The following is a 21252-nucleotide window of genomic DNA, read 5'->3' as shown; positions in this document are numbered from 1 at the left end:
ATACTGAGAGGTGAGGGCTAAAAGTATGATGGAAATATCTTCACAAGATTTGAGGGAAGATTTTATTCAAATTATCATTTCTATCTTAATTCGGGGGTACAGGGCAAGTCTTGTGTGCTGCCATGTTTTAGTTAAGATTTATTGTTTACTGGGCCAAGTCTGGGCTCTTGTAATGGAATGAGTGCCCTAGTAGATTGACTCATGTGTGATCATAATCTCTCTGAGCTTGGGAGTGTCAGGAAATTTTTACGTCATTATCCCACAGATGAGAAACCAAGATGTGTCCAAATGCAATGACACACCACATAGATACCTGGGAAGGCAGTGGTAAACCAAGCACCGAATGCAGAGGTCTTGTCCTTGAGCCTCTTCTCACAAGACTCTTCTTGTCCACGCTCCGCCTTGGTGAACGTTCAGCCGAAAGCAGACACCCTGGCCCTCTGAGGTGCGCCTGAGTAAGCTGAAATCTGCTATTTTGCGAGGTGTTACTGTTTAGGATGCAGAAAACACTTCAACCTGAAAATATCATAGAAATCTTTTTACAGTCCTGAGTAACATGCGAAGGACTTTTCATTGTTTCTTCCATTACAAGGACCAGCTGGCAGGTAGCACATTCAAAACAAACAAGAGGAGGTGTTTTTCACAGAACATATTCAAGCTGTGCAACTCTTTACCCCAGAAAATTATAGCTGCTAAAAGTTTACATGGTCTCAAGGAGAGGCTGGACAAATTAGTTAATCACTGAGTATTATTAAATATAAAACATTGTTTCTGGGTCAGGAATTCCCAAGCAAATTGTCAGAAGCTTAGCAAGTAATCTAGGGAAACACCAAAAATATTTTATTTTCATCCCATTCCTAAGAAACAGCTTTTGGTCACTGTTGGAAGTACGATGCTTGACTGCGCAGATTTTTGGACTGGCCCAGCACAATCATTCTTGTATTCTTAGGAGCTGGCAGAGAGGTTAGAGGTAGAAAGAAGGAGCTATGAATTTGGTGAAACTTCATTTTCTTCTGACAACTTGGCCATCTAAAGAGGTGCCAGTTCATAGGTGAAAGATTTCCTGGGTGTTTCTCCAAGATAGTCTGAAAGAGAAACCACCCTGAGGAGTCAAATCAGTAATATCTTTGGTCCTAATGGAATGAACATAGCAAAAAGATAGTTCTGCATCAACTAGAAGTCAAAACTGCAACAAAAAGCTTTCAAGTCCACTACTGAGTTCCTAGGAGGAGATCAGGCTTAGAAAACATACCATGCATTGGGTCATGATTTCCACAGCCAGAAGAGCCTAAGTCTATCTCAGGCTATTGCTGCAAGGATCCTCAGGAGCAACTAAGTACATGGATTCACCCTATCAATAATGGCATGAATAAAATTGCTCCTGGATGTTGTTCATATCTGCACACCAGGCAGCGAGCCACATGCAGCGTCAGGCTAGTTCGATGGAAGGATTTGGCTGCAAAGCTGCCAGTGGTGCGAAGTGCGCAGTAATGAAAAACCATAAAAATGAGGAATGTTTTGGCATAATAAAACTTACACTCTGTGAGAACTCTGAGACTATAAACATATTATCGGTGACGGGGTTTTGCTGTGCATTAGTCAACCCAGGTCCCTGTTTTAAAGGTGTAGACCTTGAGTCAGGAAGCGCAACAAAATGTTCTTAAGGGCATGAGAAAGATTTTTCTATTTGTTTATGGTTTATTACTCCATTCCCTACTCTCCTTGATAGCTAAGTCATTTCTGCTTCACCTTTCACTGCTGGCCAGTCCTTTCCTTGAGTTAACACCCAGAGATGCTCTTTCTTTCTTTACTTCTCTCTCTCTCCCTCCCTCTTTCTTCCTTGGTTTCTTTTAAATCCCAGTGACTAATCTGCTGTCTTTTCTCCTTTCCAGCTCTTGGCTCTGGGTTGTTTTTGACTGGATCCTTGTTAACAGCTCCGTTGTTTTCCTGTATCCATACACAGAGTGCAGCTGTGTACTCGCAGGCCGACCAGCACAAGAAATCAGAAGATAAAGTCCCCCCGAGAGAGCCCAGCCTGTCTCGTCTATAACAAGCTGAAGCAGCGTTTTCAAAATGACTCTGTGGGCAGAGAGCCGAGTTCGCCGAGATGAATTTTGGGCTCAGAGCACACAGACATAATCATTACCAAAATGCATCGCGAGCCCTTCTGCACGGCGTTACTGCGGCTCGCCCTACGTCGCGAGGCGCGCTCTCTCTCAGCCCCGGCTCTCCGGGTACTAAAGCTGCTTGCTGCCGTTCTCTCTCGGTACGATGCCGTGTTTTTCCCCGCGGATGTGAGTAACAGCTGCTGGGGCTGTTATTTGCACATGCCCGTATCTCTGGTTGCTCCCTAGGTGAGATATTATGCCCACATAAAGGTATGAAATACACAGTAGTTTGTTGTGAAACTTTTTTATGAAAGATGTAATATAACAACATATAATGGTATCGTTCTTATGTTCTTCCGCTCGTGTCTGACAGGACACATTCAAGAAACTTCAGGAACACAGTAGGGCTGATCGAGAAGTCACTCACACCGCAGCAGTGCAGAAGAAGACAAATGAGCAGGCCTTCTCCGGACACCCTGCTTGCCTTTCACCACCAGCGTGCATTTATTCCTCAAGTCATACCATACTCGTATTTACTTCAATGATTTATAAACATCCCATGTTCCAGAAGCTTCTAATTAACCCATTTATTTACCGTTGTTAACAGATGTTCAGAGAGTGATTTATCGTACAATACCGGATCACACCAACGTATAAATCTAGCCAATCGAACTGGCAGACTCTCTTGGTAAACATCTGCTGCTGCTAGTAGATGAGACTTCTCATCCTAAATCGGGTATTAATGCCCTGCAGACTGTGGCTGAGGCATTATTATTTTCTTCTCCTATTATCTGCACATGTAGCTTACATTCTTATCTACAGCACTGTTATTTCCCTCATTAAAAAAAAAAAATAGTAGTGAGATACTGCCTTGGATTTGGGGTATATATTTATCCTGTCTGAGAAAAGAGGAAATCAATAGCCCCAAAGAACTTCTCACACAAGCCCCTTTTAATTTACCTCTGGTTTTCTATAGTTTTGAAAGCAGCACCAGTCCCTCAGACATGCTGCAACAAAATGATCTTAAACTTTATTAGAAAAGTCACACTGGGGACCTTGTCTATCTTAGAGACATGGCCAAATTGCTACACCATAAATAAGCGAATGAGACTCGGCATCGCCGCTTTGGGCAAAACACTGAATTGAAACCTCGCAACAGCAGAGTTAGATCCAAGAAGCACTACAGGTATCCCTACAGCAAGGTTTTAAACACCACTTAGAAACATTCCCAGTAATGTGCACTCCTAAATTCCTGGAAGGGACCCTGGCATCACTTCTAGCCCAGGTCAGCTGAACCCATACCAATTTACTGCTAGGTGCAGACAGTCAGCACGGGCCAGAGACCATCCACATGGGCAGTTCACACGCAGCCTCGCTGTTCAGGAGGCTGCTAAAGCCCAGCATGGACACAGGCCAGTCCCTGCCACCTGGGCTCAGTGTCACAGACTAGGTTTAGCATTACTAATTTTATAATATAATTACAGCCTTTCAGTTTATGCTTGTTGCTTGATTTAATTTGCATGGACAAAAATACTAAGGACACATGGATAAATACAGTTTTAAAAGGCTTTAAATTCTTAAGGTGAGAGTCATTTGGGGACTGTTAAATTGTTCTTTCTGCTGTAGTTATGTTCACTTTATGTCTGTCTGAAAAAAAAAACAGTATTTTAGTTTTGTGTTGCACCTGCAATGAAAGTGATGAAAGTGGCTGTTGTAAATATGGCCTGTATTCTGCTCAAACATTAAAAACAGTAATAATAATAAAAAAAATCAATTCTTAAGTTATTGCTTTACTATACTCTTTACTCAGAACAACATTTTGAAGATGAACCATCCGTGAAAAAAAGTGTGCTCCAAACTCCCTATATAGCAGCATTTTCCAGACCTTAGGTCAGTTTGAGGAGGAAAAGAAATATGAATAACACTTATGGGAATGGGAAGCAAAACCGCACCAACATTACGTTATTTCCAAATAAATGAGAAAAGGAATAGGATAGCTCGAGAAAGGTGATATGCGTTAAACAATCAGGTCGTATTAAGGAAATTCTAGGAGTTAATAAGATTTCCCTTCAGGACTCACTGTGTATTAGCAATCAAGAGAGAAACAAGAGAGATGTGCATGACTGCTTTTGATTTTTAATTAACGCTTTCATCTGGAGTATAGCATCCTTCTTTGCTGTTCCAGTCTCTAGTGGTCACTTCCCAGGCTGTAGTTTCTCATACAGAAAACTAAAAGGTACTGCGCACTCTTAACAGCTCTGTTGTTAGATCTGGGTCTACAATACACAGCAGCGTACTGGGTATACTGATACACTTCTCTTCCACTGGCTTGAGGGAAACCTCTACAGATTCAAGGGGAGGACTTTGCAATTTCCCCGTAAGACTGATTAACTCTCATTACTCAAGCTGGTTTCTCAAACTCTGTGAAACAACTGCCCTTACAACTTGAAATAAAAAGAATAGAAAAGCATCATATGTTATAGTTGCATGTGCTCCTAGCATGCACATATTGTAAATACTTAAGGATTAGTGCAGATAAGGCACATGCAAGAAACATTTTGCGAAATAAATGATGCATACATTTAAGGATTGCTTAAAAAACATGGCTTAACCTCATGTAGGTGAAGAAAAAAGTGTCCTTTTCAGGAACTACATCTTGTTCGAGCAGAAATGCATTAAGTCAAAATTGGAAAGATATGACTGGGAGCAATGCAACAGCATATCTATGCCATGATATTTATGTATTATATTGCATACCCCTGTTATTATGTCAGCTCAGTTACTCACTTCTGTCTCCTAATGTTATCAAGCATGCAAGGTACACGAAATATCAACTAAAGAAAATCAGATACTTGAAATATTTTTTGCAGCTCCTTCTTCCAACACAATTCCATTTTTTTATATACAGTGAAAGAAGCGCAACAAAATGTCGTTCCCATTACCTTACCCTATTTGAAAAGTCCCCCACAGCTGTGCTGTACTATGACAGCATTAGAGTTTAGACAGTTCTTTGATTCTGCACATTTTCCCCTATTTAAATACTAGTGCACTAGCGTCTGAGTACTGAGATTGTAAATGAGTTACACTTAACAAGCTATTTCCTATCTATTGAGCCAAACAGCAACACACGTATCTTTGGAGAATTAAAGGAAACCTTCTTTGTCAAGATGCTAGTTAGGAGATACAGGCACAACAGGCACAGAGATCTGGGGTGGCAGTCTACATACTCCCTGAAGCTTTCCATAGACAGGATGAAAAATAAGCTCTGGCAAAATCATTAAGCTACCCCGATTAACTCCAAGTTGGCTGAATTTGACTGAGTAACTGCTTTTCTAATATTTTAAGATCCTATTTGCCAGGCTGGACACTAACTTACGTAAATGAAGAAAGTGAGGTAAGGCAAGCCATTGAGTTTAAGAGGGATGTCATAAATAATATGTTTCAGGAGTATCAAAACAATCACACACCCTACTGCTTCTCCTTACTAAATGAAGGGCAAGAACAAACAATATATTGGTTCACATAGAACTTGTGAAATAATATAGGCTAGAAGGGACTTTCAGAGATTATCCAGTCGCTCCGTGAGAGAAATCAGCTTTGTAAGAGCATATACAAACAACACAGATATAAGTAAAGTGCTCTTCTAGATCAATTCTAGATTCTGTAAAACAGCTGTCAAAACTAGCTTTAGTAAGAATAGCAATCTAAATTAGAAAGAAGATGGATATCCTACCAAAAATTCATGTGAATCCCAAGAAGCATTTTCTAAAAATTGCTGATGACCATGTGAACTCCCTAACTTGAGTCAAGATGCTGGAGAGAATAATGAACCATGAAAATTCCTAAGTATTTTGCCACAAACTCAGTTACTGAATAACAGATGAAGTATCAGGGCAACAACCTGCAAACATTGAGGATGTAATAATAAACAGTATCACCTCATAAAAATAAGTTTTAATATTAACAACTTAATTTCACATTATTGCATATTAACCTTTCTTTTTCCAAAGTTCAAGAAATATTTTTCAAGTCCTATATTAATTACAAAGATAAATTTATTCTTCTTCTTTCTTCTGCACTGACGGCAGGGCTTTTGTTTTAACCCTATTTCGCTTTCTTTTTCTTTTTTTCTTTTCAGTAGAGGGCTCTTGGCTCCCCTGTGTTTTCTTTTTCTTCTTCAGACAGCTGAGAGGATTGGGGCCACCTGCCCTTTTACGTTTTCTTCTTTTTTCACCTTCTTGCTTTGCTAGTCCTTCTTTTTCTTTAAGTTCCACAATACTTTGTTTTTGGTGCTCTGGGACAAGTTGATTTGTCTGCAACATCTGAACAAATGCCAGAGATTTAGGAGAAGGTTTGTCGAGCACCATAGTGTTCTGAATAATAAAGAGAAGAGGAACGCCAGCCTTCTTTTTCACTTTGTTTGCTAAATCCTGGTCCTGTAAAATTAAATACTTCAGTCAATATTTTGGAATTAAACAGTATTTGCATCAAATGCTAGATTAAGTGTCTTATCTTTTTTATAATAAAATTTATCTCCAGCAGCATCTTTCAGAGCCATTTAAATTTCAACCTCTATCCTTCTGATTAGCTGTACTCCTGACAGAAAATTAATAAAGTGTTTCCCTTCCCCTTGTATGTGCATATGTATATTTTTTGAGGAAAAGTCCCAGCCCATGCCCTTTACTATAGGACTTTACAAGAAGTAACATAATTTCTTCCATAATAAGTAATTTTAAACTCCTTGTACCTTATGTAAGTATACAGAATGCTACTGTAAACCATTTTATTTACTGTATATATTTTATACAGTCACAACAGTAGACCTAAGAAAAGACATGGTGTCTTACTTGCACACAAGTTTACCTTGATTTTTCAGTAATAAAAATAAATAAAAATAAATTCATAATTTTCAAAATCTGCAACTGAATACTGGTTTAACACAACGCAATTTCACTTTACAGATTAACGTGCACAACAGAGTTTGGTGGGGGAAGGTGTGCACATGCAAACACAAAATGTTTTTGTTCCTACTCAATATACACGTTAACACTCATCAGTTGCTTTCTTATATGTCAACAGCTATTCTGTATGTTGTTTACACTTTCTGCTAAACTGTAATTAATAAGCTTCTTGAGGAAAACAAGCTAGTGGCACAAGTAAAACCAAAATATTCCCCGTTTCATAGTCTGTAAGTATATTTAAAGGCAAGTGAGACTTAAAGATCTGTTTCCACAAGTATTTAAAATCTCATAATCAAGGTTTCTGCAGCTTTTCTTATCCTTAGGTACAAAAGACCACTTTAAAATGAAATAGAGTTACATCTGCTATGAGCATTTACCTGTGTAGCAATAAAGAAGTGATGAGGATTGCCTTCCTCAATCATGGAAAGTAAACAGGCTGAACCACTCACGGGATTCTTGACGTGAGAACAGTTTCGAACTTGAAATCTTTGGGCAATTAATTTTGCTCCATACAGCGCTTTCCCCAAAGATTCCAGTTCTTTTAGAACACATCTGAAAAGCAAAGGTAACATTGATTTCTAAACAAAAAAATAACTACAGAATTTTTACAAGAGCAGAAGATTGTCATTATGAATTCTGATCCGTAAGAAAGAATGAACAATGCCCACCTGTTCAGGCTGTATGATTTGTAAATGGCACACAGTCATCTCAAAGGGACTAATCTGAAAATCTCAGCAGGATTTCCCTGATGCCAAACAAGGCTGATCAGTAGTAAGTCATGTTAGATGGATTTTAAAATATTTTATATTGGTGAAAACTAATTCCTTACAATTCTGCTTGGATATCACCTCACAAATGAAATAATATTGTAACAGACAAAACAAAAATACTTAAAACTAGCACAAATTGATTAATCACTGCATGCAAGTTAAATTCTACATTAATGTTTGATCTTGCTTCAAATTTGCTATCAGATTCTGACTCATGCAAAAGAAGAATGACATTATTCTTGCAATTTAAAACCTGAATATTGATGACAACAATATTCCTGTAAGACAATAAAATGCAATTCTAAAATGTTCCTCTTAGCCAGCTTGGATTCTAAATGCAAGAAACTCAGAAGTGATCAGGAGCTAAAAATCTAACTCACTTAGCCCACTGAGCCTTCCCATTAAATGTGCAATACAGCCCTGCAATACAGCTTCAAGGATACAGAAGCACGGCATTCATCAAAAGAAGTAGGCATTCCAAAAACCTCTTTAGAACTATTAGATACTAGCATCTCCATAACTGAAAGATACTAAACAAAATAATATTCTTCCCAGAGAAGAAAGTTTAGCCTTTGAGGACAGTCTTTGTGGGGACTTTATCCTGTACTTTTTTTTTTTTTACTCTCAGAGTAATCCCAACACGTTTATTTGGAAAATCTCTGATCACATTACAGAGGTGCTTTCTGACCAACCTGGCATTCTGACAGAGTGGGTGGGATCAGTTCAACTGCTAAAGTCCAAAATGGGTCAAAACAACTAGCAGATATTGCTGAAGGAAGCAAGAAGTACTTTTGCTAAAACATGATTAGAACACAGTTTGGATCAAAATGATTCATCAAAACTTTTAAAGTTATGATCAGATTATAATTTGATACTTTCTACTGTTTAGAAGAATGTGTCAGTTCTATATACCTTTCAAGACAGATCACCAATTAACTTTTGATGCCAAAGATTTTCACCTTCCTGATATTTTCAATAACTGTATCTGCTTCAGTGACAGCTGGCTGGCTATTCTGTTACTGCAAAAATCCAAGCTATTGAGCTTTTATCATTACATCATAATTAAGGTCAAGCAAAATAATAATATTCCAAGGCAACTTAGATTCCTGGCCTTCATATTTTACTTGCTCATCATCATTGTTTAGCACATCTTTCTTTTCCCTTGAAAACAGCTGCTTAGGTTCAACAAGGGCAAGCGCAAAGTCCTGCACCTAGGGAAAAATAACCCTAGGCACCAGGACAAGCTGGGGGCTGACCTTCTGCAGAGCAGCTCTGCAGAGAAGGACCTGAGAGTGCTGGTGGATGACAAGTTGACCATGAGCCAGCAAGGTGCCCTTGTGGCCAAGAAGGCCAATGGTCTCCTGGGCTGCATTAGGAAGAGTGTGGCCAGCAGGTGGAGGGAGGTGATCCTGCCCCTCTCCTCAGCCCTGGGGAGGCCTCATCTCAAGTACTGGGTCCAGTTCTGGGCTCCCGACTACAAGAGAGGCATGGAACTACTGGAGAGAGTCCAACGCATGGCTACAAAGATGATCAGGGGGCTGGAGCACCTGCCCTACGAGGAACGGCTGCGAGAGCTGGGCCTCTTCAGCCTGGGGAAGAGAAGACTGAGGGGGGATCTTATCAATGTGTACAAGTACCTGAAGGGAGGGTGTCAAGGGGACGGGGACAAACTCTTTTCAGTTGTCCCGTGTGACAGGACAAGAGGCAATGGGCAGAAACTGAAGCACAGGAAGTTCTGCCTGAGCGTGAGGGGGAATTTCTTCCCTGTGAGAGTGACGGAGCCCTGGCACAGGTTGCCCAGAGAGGTTGTGGAGTCTCCTTCTCTGGAGATCTTCAAGGCCTGTTGGATGCAACCCTGTCTACCATGCCCTAGGTGACCCTGCTGAGCAGGGAGGTTGGTCTAGATGATCTCCAGAGGTCCCTTCCAACCTTACCGATTCTATGCTGGGCTGAAATTGCGGACAAGTCCAGCTCCACCCCGCCAGAGCCGGCTGGGAGCAGGCAAGCCCACCCAGACCTCCCCCTCGTGCCACCTCGGCCCTTTCTGCCCTCTCCGGAAAGGCATTCGATACTGAGGGGTGCGCGTATCCTCCTGCCAGCTAATTAAAGCCCACAGGGCTGAAACCTACTCAACAACCCCCCACCAAAGAGACAAGACCGGCCTCCACGGCCCCACTTCCACCGCACCCGCCCTCCGAGCCGCGCTCAGGGCGACGCGGCCGCCGCCCACCCCAGCCGGCACATGCGCACGGCGCCTCCCTAGCGCCAGACACGACCCCCCGCGCATGCGCACTGCGGCTCACCGCCACCGCACCCCGACCCGCGCATGCGCACTGCGGCTGGCCGGCTCCAGCGCTCCCGCCCGGGCGCGCGCACTGCGGCCGGTGGCGCCGTGCGGCGCTCGGCGCGGACGTACCGGGTGGTGCAGAGCTGCGTGGCGCCATCGAGGTAGCCGGGCAGCTGCTCCCGGATCTGGATCTTGTTGCGGAGCGCGGCCTGGCAGAAGGTGCCATCGAGCAGCACCTGGAAGGGCTCGCGGAAGTGGAAGTTGTGCTTGTAGAAGCCCATGTTCTTCTTGGCGTGCTTCTGCCGCGTGATCTTCATCGTGCCGCCGGCGCCGCGCCGGAACCGGGCCGCCGGCTCACCCGGAAGCTGTTCCCGCCGCGGCCCGCGCGGCGGCGGGGGCGGGGCCGCCAACGGCCGCGCGCGCGCGCGCACCGCCGCCCCCTCCCCCCGCCGCGCGCCGCTGGGGGTAAACGCGGCCCGTGGCCTGCCCCCGGCGAGGCCTGGCGGCCCTCTCCCGCTCCCTGGGGATCCCAGGCCGCGGCGGCGGGCGCGGCGGCGGCGCCTTGCGGCCCTCGGCCGCGGGCAGGCGCGTGGGGCGAGCGAGGGGCTTGCTCGTCCCGTGCCCGCTGCCTGCCAGCCGCCTTGTTACTGTGTGTGGGTGTGTAGTGCCCGGCTAGCTCCAGCCGCTGTCGGGACCAGAGAAAACGCCAGGCGTTTTTGCCTAATTTACTGTAATCGCTAACTTGCTGTCCATGAGACTTGAACGTGGTTTAACCGTGCGTCAGCACACCTTCTTTAGGAAAGCATGTCCAGTACGTGCTTACACTGCTTGGCCGTATTTGGTACACCAACTCCTTAGCTTCTGTGTGCAGGAAATTCATCTATAGTGAAAAAACACATATTTTACATTTTAATATTCACCTTTTTTTCCATGACAAATAATTAGTCAAATGGAAAATTTCACTGTAATGTGAGGAAACAGCTGTCACTCAGAAGGTTAGATTGCACATAGGGAGCCCCTGCAGCTCGCCAGGAAACCTCAACACACCATGCATTTGGCAGTTAAGAAACTGAACTGAACGTGTATGTATTAGGCAGGCAAAGGGAAGTGACGTCTTATTACCATCTAAATGATAATTAAGGACATCTGTTTCTCTGTGGAGGGATGATGGAAGACATCTTTTTGCCAGGGACAATTGTAATGCAAGCAAAAAATCGGAGGTACCTGACAGCTCAATTGTAATCAGTCAGACTGCTCCAAGGTCATTTAAGTAAGTGTCCACCTGTCATACTGCTTTTTTTGTTAGCAAATGGACATGGGGAACATCTGCTCCAAAGCAGGTCAGTTAATGTAACAGAAACTCAGTTTACTGAAAAAAAGTAAACCCAATTATTATTCCAGGAATTCAGATCAACTTTAAATGAAAAATATTTTAAACTGCTTACAGATAAAAAGTGTGAGGAAGAGTATGTGATTGAAAGTATTTTCCATGGGATACAACTGTGCTGTTGACAGTCTGTAAATCCTTCTTTCCCACTTCTCCCCAGCTGGGGACAGATCCATTTGTTTGTAAATGGACATGCATGACTTATTCTATAGCTGAGTTATATGCTGAATTCATCATTCTTTATTAAACTTGTGCCATGTAACTTACCTATTCTCATACTGGCATGGTATCCCAGTTCCTCTGTCTAACTTCATAAAGGAATCATTTAAAAAAAAAAAAAAAAAAAAAAAAAAAGCTGACACAGTCAACAAGAATCCAAAAAACCTTACTGTATTAATTCTGTTTTTTATTTCTCCAAAGACTTTTTCCAGCAAATTAACTACCCACAGATAGGCAGTATTTGCTGTTAAGATCACTTTGCCAACACATCCCACCCTGGAACTGTCAGCTAGAATGCAGAATCTGTAACAACTGCAGCTGCTATTACAGAATTGAGAGAAAAAGAGAAAAGCAAGTGAATGAGAGCTTGAACTAGTCATAATTTTGAACTAAATACAAAGTCAGATATAATCCAGGGCAGAGCATTAAATGCCACTGTGATGAGATATTATTTCCCCTGCTTATTCTGCTCAGTTGGTAAATAGCATCATCATAGGCAAGCTGTGATGAGATAAAATTACTTGCCATTATATTTTAAATTGAGAAGTTTCAAAAATTATCCATTAAAAGGCTTTGAGGATTAGATTTTGCTTTTAAAGTAAGCATTTCATTGAAGAACTAACAAACCAACTGCTAAAGAACTACCAGTAGATTGCTGACCATGGGTATCATTGTGGAAGTGAACCTGAAGAGGAGGGCTGAAGGTGCTGAAGCACTGGCTTTCCTAACTGACTTGTTTGTTCATTGACAAGAAACAGAATTTGAAATGCAAAATTTCTTTTCCTTAAAACATGGACCCCTAGCCACTGCCAGACAGGATACTGGTCTAAATTACAGTTCGGATCTAAGAAACCAGTTCTTATGACTTTACCAAGAACATTAACACGCTGTGGGTAAATGTGTAATATTTATGAAAATAAGTTGTCATGCAGAAGGAGGAGGCTGTCTATATACTCAAAGTGTGAGAAGAATTTTGTAGTGAACTTGTCAAATATGAGCAATGATGAGCCATGCATTATAGGAAACCAGGATTCACCAGCTGCATTGCTCATGAAATTACTTGTTTCGGTAGAATTTTAGCTCTTACAGAAGAGACCATCTCCTAGCACTCATGAATTCAGCTCTTGTTTTGAGATGCTAGGTATTGCAGAAGTAGAATTAAACAAGGTAAATTTGCTGTGACATGTGGATTACTTGAAGCTATAGTACTGTTCTTTAGTTGTTCTATATCTGTTTTTTTATCAAAAAAAGCTTTGATGTAGGCCTAATAACAAAGATTTTTCGTAATAGCTGGCACTTAGCAAATGCGTGTAGCTTGGTGAGAAAAAGATCTAAACTCTTTATTCTCCCAAACTGGTCTTTTGTCAGACCTTTTTAATCTAAATGTGTTGCTTTTGGGCAAATGTACTCTGTGGTTATCTATGATAATTTTTTAACATCAGACAAGCTTAAATATGAAACATGGCCTTATTTGCAAAAAAAGAGTAAGGTTTTCAATTACAACATTTGGAAATAAAACTATAGTAAAACACAGGAGAATAAAACATGGTGTTGCAATATGTCTGAAAATACTTTCCTAGATGTAATTTAGAATTTTTCTGAGGTATATTTTGGACACAGAATTTAATATGAAAAATGATATTTGTCAGAATGCTTATTATTTATGGCTGGCCTCTCCTTCCATTTCCTTGAGGCTGCTTTCATAGACTCATAGAATCAGTAAGGTTGGAAGGGACCTCTGGAGATCATCTAGTCCAACCTCCCTGCTCAGCAGGGTCACCTAGAGCATGGTAGACAGGGTTGCATCCAGGCGGGCCTTGAAGATCTCCAGAGAAGGAGACTCCACAACCTCTCTGGGCAACCTGTGCCAGGGCTCCGTCACTCTCACAGGGAAGAAATTCCCCCTCACGGTCAGGCAGAACTTCCTGTGCTTCAGTTTCTGCCCATTGCCTCTTGTCCTGTCACACGGGACAACTGAAAAGAGTTTGTCCCCGTCCCCTTGACACCCTCCCTTCAGGTACTTGTACACATTGATAAGATCCCCCCTCAGTCTTCTCTTCCCCAGGCTGAAGAGGCCCAGCTCTCGCAGCCGTTCCTCGTAGGGCAGGTGCTCCAGCCCCCTGATCATCTTTGTAGCCATGCGTTGGACTCTCTCCAGTAGTTCCATGCCTCTCTTGTAGTCGGGAGCCCAGAACTGGACCCAGTACTTGAGATGAGGCCTCCCCAGGGCTGAGGAGAGGGGCAGGATCACCTCCCTCCACCTGCTGGCCACACTCTTCCTAATGCAGCCCAGGAGACCATTGGCCTTCTTGGCCACAAGGGCACCTTGCTGGCTCATGGTCAACTTGTCATCCACCAGCACTCTCAGGTCCTTCTCTGCAGAGCTGCTCTGCAGAAGGTCAGCCCCCAGCTTGTCCTGGTGCCTAGGGTTATTTTTTCCTAGGTGCAGGACTTTGCGCTTGCCCTTGTTGAACCTCAGGAGGTTCCTCTCCGCCCAGCTCTCCAGCCTGTCCAGGTCTCTCTGAATGGCAGCACAGCCCTCGGGTGTATCAGCCACTCCTCCCGGCTTGGTATCATCAGCAAACTTGCTGAGGAGGCACTCTGTCCCCTCATCCAGGTCATTGATGAAGAAGTTGAACAGGATGGGACCCAGGACTGAGCCCTGGGGGATGCCAATAGCCACAGGCCTCCAACTAGACTTCATGCCACTGATGACGACCCTCTCAGCTCTGCCTTTCAGCCAGTTCTCAATCTACCTCACTGTCCACTCATCTAACCCACACTTCCTGAGCTTGCCTAGGAGGATGTTATGGGAGACAGTGTCAAAAGCCTTGCTGAAGTCAAGGTACAACATCCACTGCTCTGCCCTCATCTACCCAGCCAGCCATTCGATCATAGAAGGCTATCAGACTGGTTAAGCAGGACTTCCCCTTGGTGAATCCATGCTGGCTACTCCTGATCACCTTCTTATCCTCCGTATGTCTGGAGATGACATCCAGAATGAGCTGTTCCATCACCTTTCCAGGGATGGAGGTGAGGCTGACTGGCCTAGAGTTGCCTGGGTCCTCCTTCTTGCCCTTCTTGAAGACTGGAGTGACACTGGCTTTCTTCCAGTCCTCAGGCACCTCTCCAGTTCTCCAGGACCTTTCAAAGATGATGGAGAGCGGCTTGCCAACAACATCCACCAGCTCCCTCAGTACCTGTGGGTGCATCCCATCTGGACCCATGGATTTGTGGATGTCTAGTCTGCCCAGAAGGTCTCTAATCCTATCCTCCTCAACCAAAGGAAAGTCTTCCCTTCTCTAGACTTTCTCCCTCACATCTAGGCTGCAGGATTCCTGGGGGCTGCCCTCAGCAGTGAAGACTGAAGCCAAGAAGGCATTCAGTAATTCTGCCTTCCCTGTATCTCTTGTCACCAGGGCCCCCACCCCATTCAGTAGCGCGCTCTCTCTGAGCACAAATCATGGCCTTCATTATGTAGTTTAGCTTTTACAATACTTAGTTTTCTATTACCTCATGGGAATGCAGCATCTAGACTTGAAATAAATGTGACTGTGACAACCCCTGTTGTTATTTTATGAACTGGATGTGAACTCAGCAGATGAGAATTTTATCTGTAATGAGAAACTCTCAGCACCTTTCTGGCTCTACTGTTACCTTACCCCTTAATTAGAAAATTACTTCTGCCTTAAATACCCTGACTATCACAGTATGTTCCACATTAACACTTACCACAGTTTGTAAATTGTGTATCACAAGAAGTATATATTTAACAAGCAAATGTTAGCACATTTAGGTTCTTAACTACTTGTGGCTTCTATAAGTAGGAAAAAGAATACATTGAATGCATAGACTTACAAATAATTACTTATAGTAGAGAGTTCTGTGGGAATGCTCTGGAGAACAAAGATCTCACAGACAACTTTTTATTACTAGAGCTCAAAGAAAATGTAGGGCTGAAAATAATCAATAGGATTCTTGACAGTATTTTGCATTTTATGCCAGCTTTTTTTTTTCTGTTTTTTTAACTTTGAGCTAAATTTATGCAAATGCTGAACAAAACCAGACCTCACTTAAATAAATGTGACAAATTTCTATTTCTGAATGGATACACTGAGTACACATCACTTAGTTTATGTAGCTTTTTCAGTTGATGCTGTTCTTTAAGATGTACATGTTAAATGTTTTGATGCTGCTGTGGAGATGCTGTAGAGAGCAGCCATTCCTCCCTGCCTTGTTCACTAAGATCTGCATTAGTGCCACTGCGCCCTACACATGACGTGTTGCAGTAGTGCCACCTCTGCTTGCAAAGCTCTTAACTTGAGCTAAGAGTCAAGTAGAAGTGTCATCATATAAAAAAACATGCACTCAACTCACAGGATGCCTTTGTAGAGGACCTAGGACTATCACTTAACTTCAAATTGGGGAGCAAAAAGAAAGCAGATGATAGGAAGGTATCCTGCGAGACACTAATTATGTGATAGCTGATGTGACAGGTAGATAGTGGGGAAGAAAGGACTGATGCTTTACATGTTGTCTGCTATTATGCTTATGAAAGTATCCATTCTTCCATTTTGTGCATAACATTCCTATCCTTCTTTTTACGGTAGAAAGCAAATTTATGATGCCAGTTTAGTTATTTTGTACAACTACACTGATGTCTTACTTTGGAGATAAAATATCTTGTATTTTTGGAAAGCTTACTCATTTGTTTCCTCATCTCTTGCTCTCCTGAGAGAAGACTGTTGTCTTAGAGATGTGATAGCATATGTATCATGAAGATTCAAAAGGTGCATTAGTTGATCCTGAAAATCAGAAGGTGCATTAGTTGATTGTGAAGATAAGGCTGAACAAATTGAGAACAAAAGTGAAATTACCTAGGAAGCATATCTCAGATAAGAAATTAACTTTATGGCCAAAATTCTGTTTTGTTGAACAGAATTCAGTTCTGTTGCATGAGATATATATGTCTTTTTACCCACTCACTGATTTCAGGGAGAAATCTCTCAATTAATTGGGAACAGAAAAGCAGAAACTGTATATTGTAGTGATAAATCATCTATTTTCTCTATGCTTGTATAATTCTCTAACTTCATAGTATAGCAAGAGCTCTGCTTAGGAGCTTACAGTGAGTTTGTGCAAATAACTGTTTTCTTTCTTGTATAGGCCAAAATTAACTGGCCTCAGTCTTTTCCATCAACTACATTTTCAGTTAGGTAATTTTATTGCTAATTCCTCTGTCCTTTTTTCATTCCTGTTATTTGTATGTTGCAGGTTTTGAGCTGCTATAGTAAATGATCCATTAACAGTGAAAATTAGTTATAAACACCAGGAATTTCGAAGAGTAGATAAGAAAAGAAGGTAACTGAAAACAATTATTGTAAAAAGCAGTTAAAATATTGAGCAGTGAAAAAGATTCTCCCTAAGGAAGAGGTCATATTACTAAAGTATTTCCTTCAAGTGCAGATATATCTTATTATGTCACTGTTCAGGTTAGCTGCTCTATTTTTTTTTTTACTGTGATGCTTTTATATTTAGTCAAACAAATGCAAAAAGGTTGCCTTTTTAAAAGCATGGCTGAAACAAAGATTGGCCTCTGAAACCTCCATCCTTGCAAAAAAAAATAGTATTTTCAAAACTCATATTCTCTTCCTGTAGTTCCTTTATTACATTTGATGTTTGTCTCCAGGGCTTTCTTAGGCTGCTGCAGCTCCCACCTTCGTTCTATCACTGACGTACCTTATTATTTTTCATTTCTTATTTCAGATAAAAAAATCTAGTAAAACCAATTTCTTTACTTTGATTCTTTTGACGAAAATTCAAAAAAAAAATGTGGAATGGGCCTCAGTATAGGCACCAATAACTTCTAAAACCACAGTTAGCCTCATGACATATACTACTGCTTAAAAATTCTTTGGCACAAAGTGCCAATGCAAATATATATAACCTGATCTTAAATTTTCACGTTAAGCTAATATGTAGAAACTGCTAAAGAAGCACTGGATGAATATCTGACATCTTAGAGGATTATTATTTATCAGTGAAACAGAATGGGGTAGATCCTGTAGAGGTAAGTATACAAAGGACCTGATTCTTCAGTGACTTGTCTCTGGTGAAGTGATTTATATCTGAACAAAGTAGGTGTACAGTGCTACCTTATTTATCAGTGAGAACCTCGATCAGCACAGTCTTAATATGCGAAGGGATATTTTATTTCCTTTAGAAAAGAAATTATACGGAGCTTATACACAACTCCGCTTCCTGAAGCTGTAGTAGCTATTTGAAATTATCTGCACATGGCAGTAGTTAACTACATAGATGTAGTTAATGGAAGGATTAATGAATGCACTTGGCAAAACTGTCACTACTATAGAGACCTAAAGGTTCCTGTTGCATCTTCCCTCTGACCTCTTTTGTTTGTAAACAAAGGAAAGAAGGGAATGGTTTAAGATACCTTGTCTGCCCTCCTTCAGTCATGGCTTCTGAAACTGGTGCTACTGTTGACACAGAGGGAGCTTCTTGTAAGGATTTTCAGTCTCCCTACGGGATATGAGAATGGTATATAAGTGAGAGGTTCATACACATTCTGTGAGTAAGAAAGGGATTTCAGAAAGAGCAAAGAGATTGTGTCATTTAGTATGTGTAGAATTATGTGGAATAAGTTTTGTATTTGAATGTAGGGGTTAACAATAGCTTTATATTCACTACAGCGCTCTCAGATACAGATCTTACTGTAAGATAAGATGTGCGATTTTTACTTTATTTTTTTGAGTAATGTACCCACCTGCTAAGGCAGAGTAGGTATGTTACATGTAATGGCAGATTGAAGAAGGTCAGAATTACCCTCATAAACAGATGTGCCAAGTATTTATATATCTTGGGCCTGACTACCTCATCTCTTCCAGAAAACTGAGGTTTTCTGAACTTGAAACTTCTATGAAGGATATTACAAGGCAATTTTAACTCTGCTTTAACTCTCTAGGAAAATCTGTTGCCAGTGAGTTTTGGAGGTTGTTTTAATGAAGCTAATTTCTCTTTGTAAATAATGAATGTTGTTTCAGGCAATTGCAGTTATTAATGTATTTTGTATTTGGGGTGCTGTTGTGTCTCAATACAAGTACAGACTGCTATATGTGTTTCGTAAGTGAATTTTCCCTCTCCTGTATATTTTGTGATAATGAAATGAAGGTAGTCATTGTGCTTAGAAATATTTGGAATTGTTGAGAGGGCAGGGAGAAAAATCATGTAATTCAGACACAACCTATTTACCAAGTGGTAACAAGTCATTGCAGGTTAGCTGATCTCTGGTAACTATTCATGTACGTGCTTTTAGCCCGCAGCAGATACAGAAGTAATTCAAGTTAGTTTAGCCCTTAAGGTAAAGTCAGTCTGACAATTTGGAAAGGATTACATCTTTGAACCCTTAATCAGATAATTTCCATTTAGCAACATTAGTTCTGTTCATAGCACTAATATGGTGCAGCAATGCTGTAGAGGGAAATGATGCATATCTGAGTTATACCCAAAGTCTTTATTTAAGTAGGAGTGGGAAAGACGGCAGTTTTGTTTTGTCCTTCTGTCTTTTGAGTATCATTTAAAAACGATTAATAGAGTTTGTGCACTACTTGAATTTTGTAAACTGTGGTGGGATGGAAATCTTATGTTCTGTGGTCTTCCTCAGTAGCTTGGGCAATGTGACTGTTTTTCAGTTTGATATCCTTTTTGTATTCTTCTCTTCAAGAATTCAGTATTTTTAGTGCTAAAATTTTCTACTCTGGTCTCTTGACTTCCAGTGATCTGATGAGTCATATATAGTAGAAAGTTGATGTTTGCGTTTCATTTTTCATGTTAATCGTAATTAACCAAAATAACTGAATTATTTTGGCAGTACATTAACTAAAGTGAGTGTTATGCCAGTCCCTGTAATAGGGCTATTTTGGGTGCCCACAGCAACCTCTGAATATGCTGATGTTCTGTGCTGCACTATTTTTTTTTTAATTACAGTTTCTGTTGAAGAACTGATAGGCAGGGATAATGAATCACAGCTGAGTTATCCCAGGGGTTTCAACCCTCTTCAAATTTCAGCTATCTAAGAATTTGCCAGTGGTGAAGCACCGTGCATTTACTAACAAAACACGTTTTTCCTTTTTAAGTACCTTTCACCAACATCTTTGAAGTAGCCCACAATTCTCCAGGAGTCTATGGACTGGAGTTGAAAACCACTGTATTACTATAATACTGTTTCCTAGCCTTAGTTTTCTTTAATTAAAGCTATTTGATTATATCTGTAAATTAAATCTGGGTATGCATGTGCATTTGTACTGTGAAGTACAAACATTGAATCAAGAAAGTTTGCTCTCTAGAGAAACTTCCAAAGGCAGTACCAGTAGGAGCGCAACATTAGGTCATGGAGGCCTGCTAAGGGCCTCAAATTTACAACATTTTACAACATTTTACAACAAATTTACAACAAAACTCAAATTTACAACACCTGCGTGATGGTTGAGCTCATTGGCCACAGCATACCACCTTGAAACTCTTTGCTGTTATTGCATCAGCCTCCCTACAAATCATACTCTTACGAACGACGCCCTATTGCTGCAGCACAGGCACACTTCATTCTCCTCGGGGCACATTTGACCTCAAGGATACTGCAATTCCAACTTTCACCTCAGTCTCCACTTCACAGGCTTTTTTTCCCCAATTGGAAATTTAAGTGGGATTCATCTTACTTAGCTTTAGATACCCACCACGAGGTGTTTATTGCTAAGTGAGGTATCCAGGTTTCTTGCTGTAACTGATGCAGGCATACTCAGTGGAGTCAGTGGCGTTCACGATACGATTCGCCTGATGGCCACAGCCAGCGTGCTGGATTCTTTGCTTGAATTTCTTCCAGCCCTCAATTCGGGATGTCCTACAGGAACAGAAAACGCTGGGTCTTGTGTCTGCTGGGAGGATGCGGACACATCTTAGTATTGGCGTTGGTACATGTCTCCCTCCTCCAGTTAAAAATTAGCATCAACTGCACTGTTGGAAAGGTTTGTGCCACAGAGTCGGCAGAACTTTGGCGTGTTTGATGCATTTACCTTTCAAAACTAATTTCATTTTTCAACAGACTATGTAGGAATTGGAACACTATTTTTTTTTAAGCAAAGCAAAACCAGCAGTTGGTTCTTCCATACAGCGCGTTAAACCCTCTCCTCAGCACAGCCCGAGGCCTGTGTTTCTGCTGGATCGTTAGGGGCTGCCCCGGCTCCAGGCCCTCGCTCACGGTGCCTCAAACGCCCTTGCTTTCGCTAGCTGCACTCCTGAGCCTTCCCAGCTGCCTTGCTGGGAAGTTCTCCTCCCCGTCCTTCGGGCTGGTTCACTAGCTGTAACGCCTCCGTCGCGGCGGCAGGAGCCCGGGCCGCCACCGGTGCCGCGCGGGCCGCCGCCGCCCGCTCCCCGCCGGGCCGCCGCGCATGCGCATGCGCATGCGCTGCCGCCGCCGCCGCCGCCGCGGCCCGCGCGTTTCCGCCCG

General features: G+C 42.0%; 1 protein-coding gene and 1 long non-coding RNA gene across 4 annotated transcripts; both read right to left on the bottom strand.

The window, feature by feature from the left end:
• Positions 1 to 6044: 6044 nt before the first annotated feature.
• Positions 6045 to 10506, bottom strand: UTP23 (UTP23 small subunit processome component). The gene is made up of 3 exons (XM_062568392.1): positions 10256 to 10506; positions 7447 to 7621; positions 6045 to 6544 (listed from the first exon to the last, which is right to left on the bottom strand). Exons 1-3 carry the CDS (start codon positions 10441 to 10443, stop codon positions 6164 to 6166), a joined length of 744 nt encoding a protein of 247 aa, XP_062424376.1. The 5' UTR covers positions 10444 to 10506; the 3' UTR covers positions 6045 to 6163.
• A 333-nt stretch (positions 10507 to 10839) lies between these two features.
• LOC134137511 (uncharacterized) lies at positions 10840 to 21175 on the bottom strand. 3 transcript variants are annotated; one of them, XR_009957712.1, is made up of 4 exons: positions 20483 to 21175; positions 18187 to 18272; positions 16437 to 16537; positions 10840 to 11006 (listed from the first exon to the last, which is right to left on the bottom strand). It is a non-coding gene; the product is annotated as an uncharacterized LOC134137511 (long non-coding RNA). The 3 variants fall into 3 exon arrangements; XR_009957713.1 differs by lacking the exon at positions 16437 to 16537; XR_009957711.1 differs by lacking the exon at positions 10840 to 11006 and having other exon boundaries at positions 15386 to 16537.
• Between the last annotated feature and the right edge of the window lie 77 nt (positions 21176 to 21252).

Source organism: Rhea pennata, chromosome 2 (assembly GCF_028389875.1).
Source record: "Rhea pennata isolate bPtePen1 chromosome 2, bPtePen1.pri, whole genome shotgun sequence".
In the NCBI taxonomy this organism is placed as follows: Eukaryota; Metazoa; Chordata; class Aves; order Rheiformes; family Rheidae; genus Rhea; species Rhea pennata.
The sequence above is the reverse complement of the archived record's forward strand: the minus strand, read 5'-3'. Positions and strand labels throughout refer to the sequence as shown.